This window comes from Ananas comosus, linkage group 16 (genome assembly GCF_001540865.1).
Source record: "Ananas comosus cultivar F153 linkage group 16, ASM154086v1, whole genome shotgun sequence".
In the NCBI taxonomy this organism is placed as follows: Eukaryota; Viridiplantae; Streptophyta; class Magnoliopsida; order Poales; family Bromeliaceae; genus Ananas; species Ananas comosus.
The window spans coordinates 9074192-9083704 of record NC_033636.1 but is presented as its reverse complement, the minus strand read 5'-3'; the positions used below and the strand labels follow the sequence as shown (position 1 = coordinate 9083704).

Sequence of the window (9513 nt, the reverse complement as noted above, 5' to 3'; positions counted from 1 at the left end):
AACACGGTGAACCATTCACCGTATTTAGACACGGTGAATTATTCACCGTGTTCAACTTAATACCCTGGCCCAGCCCTGCCCGCGTGGCGCTGACGTGGCGCCTGCGTGGCAGAGACAGGGCCATTTTTGCAATTTTAATTTTGATAGGACTATTTTTAAAATAAAAATTGCTCATGGGGCTATTTGCAAAAAAAAGCCCTGCTTCAAACGATCTCCTCTCTCTCTCTCTCTCTCTCTCTCCACCATTTCGCAGTCGCTTGTGAGAACTACTGAGTAGAGAAGCTCAGCAATGGCGCACTTGGGTGGAGGAGGAGGCGAAGCTAGGGTTCGAGTGGTGCGTTGCCCTAATTGTGACAAGCTTCTCCCGGAGATCCCCAATTTAGCACTTTATCGTTGCGGGGGTTGCAATGCGGCACTCCAAGGTACGAATCTAGCGTCTGGCTTAGTTAAAAGTTGTATTTTGAGAGCGAAGTTAGGATTTTTCCTAGCAAATTTTGAGAACTTTGGTGTTTTGTGCTTCTATTGATGCGCGATGTAAACAGTTTTGTTGGTTTTTACTGCTTGTGATGATACAGCGAAGAAGCCGATTCCGCCGCCGGGATCTTTGCCCCAGAGATCTGGTGAAGGTAATGTCGATTACTTCGGTAAGTTGGATAATTGTTTGGAAAGGAAAAGTGGATTTACACGGGAGGAAATGGTGATGGTGAATTCAAGGGAAGGTGATTATAGTCATTCTGAATCTGTAGTTGGGGATGAGGATGTAATTGGAGAACCCAAAACTGCAATTTTTGATGCTATGGGCGATGATTCCGCCTCCGATTTTGAGGAATTGACCAAAGAGAACATAGTGAGGAACCTTTTGAAGAATCATAACTGGGTTGGAACAAGTAGGGTTAACTCTCCCGGCCAAGATCGCGTTGAACTTCTAAGGAAGCTCGATGAGCTGAGAGACCACATTAGTCGATCTTGCGAAATTGCCGATAGGCCGAAAGAGAGGAGGCCGGTAAGTAGAAGAACGGCCTCGTCTTCGTTCAACGATAAAAGCCGTCGAACTGGGTTTCCAGGAGAGCGTTCACCACTGCATCGCGTTCCGGCGTGCCATTCACATTGTGCAGAAAAGCGTGATATGAGTGTTTCGAATTGTTGTTGCCCTTCACATTCTCTGAATGGCTTCCCCAAATACGGGGATAGATTTCCAAGGGTGCCGTATAGCCGAAGAACACAACACAACTATCGTTATACTCATTTAGATCCAAGTCCTGTCTTTTCTAATCATTATGATAGTTCATACCATCAGAGTGTGTGCTCGTGTTTGCATTGCTACGGCCAACATTTGCTACCACCAAGGCAAGTTCCTCTTAATTACGTCACTAATCAGAGGGCTAGTTATTTCAAAGAAAAGTATGGGCTTTACCCTGTTGATAGATCTTCAATGCCTGGTTCAGATTATGATGAAAGGTCTACGAATTCGCCCTTACATTCTCACGAGTTGCAAACTAAGAGAAGGGCAGCATTACTTAGGAAGAGGCCTGAACGCTCTTTTCGCCCTATAGGTGGCGCTGCTCCTTTCATTGTATGTCATAATTGTTTTGAATTGCTGCAGCTACCTTTGGAAGTTCTCGACATGCCTAAGGGAAAGAATAAGCTGCGTTGCGGATCATGCTCTCAAACTATGATATTCAAGCATGATGGAAAAACATTTAAATTGTTCGATTCCCAACCACCCATGCCAATGAATGAAACTAGCGAAAACTCAAATAGCCTGAATAACCAAACTTTGTGCTATGAAGATATTTTTGATGGAAACCCTGCCATCTCCTACTCTGAAGATTATGATAGTCGAGGAGATAACATACATTTAGCTGATTCAGTTTCTCCTGCAGCAAGCTGCCAAATGACAGAAAGAGAATACGAGTTGAGCTATTCAGCAAAAATGGAGGGCATCTCCAAATCATCCAGTAGCTGTAAGGATGTGGAGAGCCCAAAGGCTAAAAATGATTCAGGATATGAGGAGCTTATTGGTGTAAACCCTATCCATTCCTACTCTGAATATTATGATAATTCACAAGATAATATACATTTAGACGATTCAGCTTCTCATACAACAAGATATGAAGTGACCGAGAGAGAACGGGAGGTAGACATGAGCTATTCACTGAAAATGGAGGGCCTGCCCAAATCATACAGTAGGCGTAAGGATGTAGAGAGCCCAAAGAGTAACAAAGATTCAGGATGTGAGGATCATGATGGTGGAGATTGTCTTGTCTCCTACTCCAAAGATTATAATAGCCGACAAGATAACATCCATTTAGTTTCTCCTACAACAAGTTCTAAAATAGAAGATAGAGAATGTGGAATAAACATGAGCTATTCAGAGAAAATGGAGGGCCTATCCAAATCATCCAGTCGATCTAGGGATGTGGAGAGCCCAGAGAATGTAACATGTCAAAGAGATTCAGATAGTCACACTGAATTGCCATTTGATGGCCAAATGGCTTCGCGTGCTTCATCCCTCCGTGATTATTCTTGTTATCCATTCATTAATCAGGAAATTGATGGTTTTGATGAGGAAAACATGAGCGAAAATTTTGACCACACGGATGCTGCCGACATTAATGATGATTTTAGGCGGCAATCCAATGATGATTTTCGAGTGTCAAGTGAGATGAATTTGTCGGGCAGTGAATATTCGCATTCTGGGTTTTCCCAAGATTCTCGTGAACTACGACGAGGAGAAGATCAGCCTTCGATTGCTAAGAATGGTGATTCATCTTTTGCTGGTATTTTCAAGAAGCGGTTCAAGGACTTCTCTTTATTCAACCAGTCTGTCGAGAGAAGTAGAACTAAAGTTTCAGTTAATGGTTACCCTATTTCTGATCGCTCGCTAAAGAAGGCTGAAAAGAAGGCTGGACCTGTCGATCCTGGTGATTATTGGTGAGTCCTTTCTCCACATAAATTCAGTGTCTACTGATGAGCTTTATATTTTGCTGTCGCTTGCATTTTCATATAGACAACAAATTTTTATGCTCCATATATTTTGTCCTGATAAATAAGTACCTTAAGAACTACCAGGCATATGCTGCTATTTGTCAGTACAAACAGATATAAATTTAAGAATATTTTGACTTCTTTTAGCAATATTCTATTTTTACTATATGATACAGTACCTGCATACCATTCTAAAGGAAGAAGAGCATGTTTATAACTGTGGGACAAGTCTCAATAGGAGAATCGGCTACAGTAATTTTTGTAGTTACTATTATTATGCCAAACCTTTAATTTTTTACTTCTTTTGTAATTTATGTATGTCGGGAACTTCTAAATTGCTGTTTGGCAAATTTAACAGTAGTCTCTTGCAATTGGCTTATTCTGCTGTTGTTAAAGTTTTGATATAAGAAGCACAACATTTATTCTGCATATATTTTATCCTAACACCTTGACAATTGGTGATCATCTAGAATGGCTCATATTTTCCCTGTTTCTGAAATAGGTATGACTACCATGCGGGATTTTGGGGCGTCATGGGGCGCGAATGTCTTGGCATTATTCCTGTAAGTTCACCTTCTTTGAATAATATTATCCCAGTTTCTGATTAAGCCTTGAACTTACAAAATGGTTTAAAACTTGCAGCCCTTTATAAGAGAATTCAATTATCCCATGCGTAGAAACTGCGCTGATGGCGACACTGGAGTCTTTGTAAATGGGAGAGAACTTCATCAAAAAGATTTGGAATTGCTCGTAAAAAGAGGACTTCCGCCTATTACTGGGCAATCTTACGTTGTTGAGATTTCGGGAAAAATTATTGATGAGGCATCTGGCAAGAAGTTGCGCAGTCTCGGCAAGCTTGCACCAACGTAAGTTTCACGGCAGTTTTCTAGCAGTATTTCAATGTTTTCTTTTTTCTAGATTCATGTTTCGATAAACTAACTTGCTTACATATATTTTGCTATATTCTAAATATCCATCTCCTGTTTAATCAGAGTTGAGAAACTAAAACGTGGATTTGGCATGGAAGTTCCCGAAGAGATGAATTAGCTGACAAAACACTCTTAACGGTGGCTCTCCTTCATTGGTATTCATTCTCATCAAATGTAACTGCAAGATCGACAAACTTCGATGAAGTGGCCGACTGGTGAAGGTGGAAACAGGTAATTTTTATTAATGCCGTCGTATGAATCTTCCCTAGTTGTTATATAATAACACCAAAATTTTCAGTAGTCACATTGCGTACTATAAATAGTTCATCGTCGCTTGGCATCTAATGCATAATTTTTCTGGCAGGCTCACCAATGCTGTTTCCTTTTTGGAACTATGTCTGGAATCTCTATCAATGCGGATAAATGATGGCATATGCGCGCAATCATATATCATTCAACCTTATCTCTTACGCCGTTCTAAAGGTGTATGGTTTAGTTTTTGTAGGTTCTTTCGCTGTTGTATTATTTAAAGAATTGCATCTGATCAGCTTGTAATACCATTGTTTATCTGTTTATCAACTGTGTATATTCCATTTACGATCTCATTGTGATAATTTTATTGCATAGGATTGAGCTGAGAATTGGTCATAATGACAACCTCAGTTTTTGATGTTTTTAGTACAGAGTTTGGTTGTAAACGACTGATGCTTTACTTACAGAAAATTTGTTCCAACCCACAGTTTTTAGTCTGAATCTCAACATCTTATTGAACTGCAGATTTAGATGGAATCTAAAAAGAGACAATGGTGTGCATCTTATTTAAGTTTTTTTTTTTTCTAAAAAGAAGCCACAGTTCTGTGCACAGATTCTTCCTTGATGTAGTACATAAACAATAGAGCGCATGTCAGTCTCAAGAACAGGACTTTATTGACAACTAAAACACCAGTATTTTGCGATTAAGTTATCAGAACTTCTAACAAGCGTGCTCTTAAATTTGTGACTCGTGTATAGGCTTATTATATTAGATTCTTAAAGCGATGTGCAGTTTCGACCAATACTGAGTGAGTATCTATTTGGTATAGCTGAGTTTCTACAAAAGTAAAATTAGAATAAATAGAAGAAAAGATAAATAAAAAAAAAGGTATTTTACAAGATAAGCAAGAGCTAAAAGGAGACAAATATGAAAGGCTAAATTATAGAAAATTATTCTGTCAATACTCGCTTTTTCACCTTTTTCTTCTATCATTAAAAATTCTACACTTTATCCTCTTCAAAAATAAAAAATGTTCACAGGAAGATACGCTGTGACAAAATGATCAAATTGTCCATCATCTTTTTTGAAGTGGGCATAAACGGAGAAGTGCGCGAGGGTGAGAGTGAGGCCGCGGAGGCGGGCGAGGGCGTGTGTGTTGGCATGGACAGAGAGATAGGCGAGGGCAAGGCGGCGGAGGGCGAGACGGGGCGGTGGAGGGCGAGACGGCGCGGCCGAGGATGAGGAAGGAGGAGGGTTTCATCAGTATTTTAGGCATAAAAAATAGAATATAAACGGAACCCTAACGGAACACGCGGGGGTGAAAGTAAAGAGTTTTTATTTTTTAAGGGGCAAAGTGTAGGTTTTTAAATAACAGGAAGATAAAATAAAAAAATGAATATTGACTGAAAAATTTTCTAAAATTTAGCCAATATATGAAAAACTATTTGTGCAAATTGCTGTACATGGGATGCTTCACACAAATCCTGTTGGTGCCAGTGATGCTTGAACGATCTCATGTGTCACATGTGCATATTGCAGCGCCTCTATTTTCCAAAACATTGATAATGGACATGGTTCCAATTACCCATGTATTGCTTCTTTTTTTATTTCTCTTTTTGGTGTCATGTAGACTAATTATTGTGGGGAAGCATCCAAATTGAACAGCTTTTGTGAAGCATCCTAAGAAAAAGAGTTTGAGCAACTAAAAAGGTCAGTTAGAACATGCTTAAGGAGCAACTACTAAGCACTAACAAAATTAAATCCTGGGATATTGAAAGCTCGCCTTTTGTAAGGCTTTTGAAACACAATAAAAAAACAGAAATAAGCTCTTGAATCTTAAAAGTCTTTTGCTGTAATATAAAATTGCACAAAATACGGCCACTGCTCGCCTAACAGATATTTCATATATAAATAATAATAAAACTGGGTTGGAATATTTTTAGAAGTACTAAGTTTATAGTACTTATAATTTTTTGATTCTTGAATTAAAACTTAACAACATTATCTAATGGCGGGTGCCTCTGTTATGCATGATCTAAAAGCCAAAAATTTAATAGCACCAAAGATTTGGTGCTTCTAAAAGTACTTGAGCTGGACTCATAATAATACTTAGATTATCGACAGCTTTTAGCGCAGGTGGCAAAAGATTTAATGAATGTATAGTGCTCTAAGTTCGCAAAAATAAAAGAAAAAAAAAGAAGAAGGAACCGGATATCATGCTCAATTCTCTCTCTCTCTCTCTCTCTCTCTCAAAAAATATTTAAATTTAAATTTTAAACCTATTTATCTTGCACAAAAATAAAAAAATAATAATATTTTTGGGAAATCCTTTTGACTTCAAGTTACGTTCTTTCTCTCGACTAATTTACAGTTTCTCCCGTGACTCACACCCACAAAGAACTAAAAAAATATATTCCTACGTTACAAATCGTACATAAAAATATTATTCTCTATAAATTATTGCTATATAATTTGTTACGACGACACTGTATATTACAGGTATCAGTGAACAACAAAGCAATTAATTAAATTGATGACTCGTCACCCATAATTAATTAATTAATTAATTCGATAACATAACAAGGAGAAGCACACGCGTACACCACACGCGTGCACGAGTGCACGGTAAATATCACAGAGAAATTGCACCAAAGGGTCTAATTTTCCATGGATGGGTGTAGACTTTCGCTTTCGATGGTACTTTCACTGATGCGCCTTTAATACCTAATAAAATTAATTAAAAGAAAAGGTTAAAATGAAAACAATTTCTCTCAGTAATATTATTTATTACATGTTATTTATAATAAATATTTCATATAAATGTTTCGTAACAATTGTAAAATAATATTATTATTTTATTAAAGAAATATTCATAGAAATTTTCTTTCTGAATGCTACCATTAAAAAAGAATTAATAAATTTTAGCTATGTTATTTAGGATATATTCCAAATTAACTCGAATATGTCAATTTTATATTAAAATAATATTTTTAAAATTATTCCTGTACTTTTTTGCAACGAGACTACGATTAGACTTGATTATTTTTATATAGAGTGATATTTTTAATATTTATATTTTAAATAAATTATTTTTTTATTTTGTAGCCATATTTACATTATATAATATATATATATATATATATATATAAATATTTGATATATATTTAAATTTTTATTTTTAAAATTTAAACTTAATATACTATATTTTGAAATATGTTAAAAAATAATTATTTCGAATTAGAATTCGGGTTTCAATTTTTTATTTGGATTCGAATTTGAATATAAAATTTATCAGATTCAAAATTCAAATTTGATAATCGGGATTTGAATTTTGATTCGGGCATCCCTATTGACAGTACTCAACAGAGAGAGAAAAGGCCTCCTCGGACTGGGACAAGGGTGAGTGGTCCACGGCCAGCATGGTGGGCCCGGTTCAAGAAATATCTCCTACACGAGATTTATTTAAAAAAACAAAATACTATCCACACCTGTACTTAAGATTGTACATTTTACCTTCCATTATTATTTTTTTTATTTTTTAGTATAAAAGCTATAAGATAAGTAAGCAAATTTTGACTTTTTAAAAAATTAAAATGTAAATTATATACTTATATTATAAGTGTATAGACAACACCATTTTTTTTTTATATTTTATTTAAGATTAACTTTAATTTGTATTTCTATGGTGTACTACAATTTATTACTCCGTATCTCGAAAAGTTGTAGTAAACTATCAAATTATTATATATATATTTTTTCAACGAAATATCTATATCTATGGTCAATATGATAGTAAAATGAAATATCATAAACATTATAGGATGATATCCTATTGAACAATATTCTTTTAGTAAAATAAAAATTATAAAACAATTTCATGTAATTTTTAAATTATAAAGTGATAAATTTTTAGAGGGTTAATTTTATACAGCTTCCTGTAAATATATCAAATAATAAATATATCTCTATAAGGTTCAACTTTTAACATTAATCCCCACAACAATTCAATGATATTCATAGTTGTCATTCTGATTTATTACCGATAAATTATCGTTTATTTTTTAATAGACGATAAGGAAAATAATATTTTTGCAATCATAAATATATTCTTCAAAAATTTCAACGGTTGGAATTATACAAAAATGTCATCCAAAATGTTTCAATGATTATCTTTTTTTTTTTTCCACTATCACAATTAATATAAGAGAGATAAAAAGATCAATTTATCTCATCATTAACTAAGATTAAGTATTTTATTTATGGTTAACTATATTTTTTTAACCGATTCTAATAGTATATNTCTGGGTAATGACTACCCGTATACTGCCCGCTTAAAACCGAATATGGATCGGGTACGGATCGGGTCTAGATCGGGTATGGATACCCGTATGCATTTATTTTTTATAAGTTTTATTAAACAGTTTATTGACAAAGTATAAACCTATTACTATAAAAAATCCGCGTTCTAATTAGTTGCAGCCAGTCTAATAAAATTCGTTCAAAAGGAAGATTCAAGGAGTAAACAACTAGAATTAAACAAAAAGAGTAAAATAAAAATAAAAAAAATAAGTAAACAAAGAGACTAGGGTTTTCACTAGGATGAAAATATACAGAGATCCTTCATTTACAAGTCCTATTGAAATTGATCTCTCAACTTCACATTTTTTTATTTACTATTGGGTACTTCACCGGGCCCAATTTCGAGTCCGATTCCAAGTCCGGATTTGAAAACTCTTCCAGACCCTACCCATTAGAAGTTTGGGTTCGGATCGGGTCCAAGCCGGGTATGGGTATAAAGTATCTAGACTCATACCCGAAACTTTAATGGATAAATTTGTAGGGTCCGGATCGGGTCCGAGTAGGGTCCGGATCGGGTATGGCATATCGAGTATTTTGGACAGCTTTAATTGAAAGCTCGCCGTTTGTAAGGCTTTTGAAACCCAATAAAAAAACAGAAATAAACTCTTGAATCTTAAAAGTCTTTTGCTGTAATATAAAATTGCACAAAATACGGCCACTTCTTCTCGACTGACAGATATTTTATATAGGAATAATAATAAAACTAGGTTGGAATATTTTTAGAAGTACCAAGTTTATGATACTTATAACTTTTTGATCCTTGGATTAAAATTTAATAATAGTGGCTAATGGTGGGTGCCTCTGTTATGCATGATCTAAAAGCCAAAAAATTAATAGCACCAAAGATTTGGTGCTTCTAAAAGCACTTGAGCTGGGCTCATAATAATACTTAGATTATCGGCAGCTTTTAGCGCAGGTGGCAAAAGATTTAATGAATATATAGTGCTCTAAGTTCACAAAAATTTTTTCTAAAAAAAAAAAAAA

The 9513-nt window shown here is 35.2% G+C and overlaps 1 protein-coding gene across 1 annotated transcript; it reads left to right on the top strand.

Moving 5' to 3' along the window:
- LOC109721885 lies at window positions 208–4663 on the top strand. The gene is made up of 6 exons (XM_020249695.1): window positions 208–422; window positions 576–2934; window positions 3491–3551; window positions 3631–3854; window positions 3981–4148; window positions 4282–4663. Exons 1-5 carry the CDS (start codon window positions 290–292, stop codon window positions 4033–4035), a joined length of 2832 nt encoding a protein of 943 aa, XP_020105284.1. The 5' UTR covers window positions 208–289; the 3' UTR covers window positions 4036–4148; window positions 4282–4663.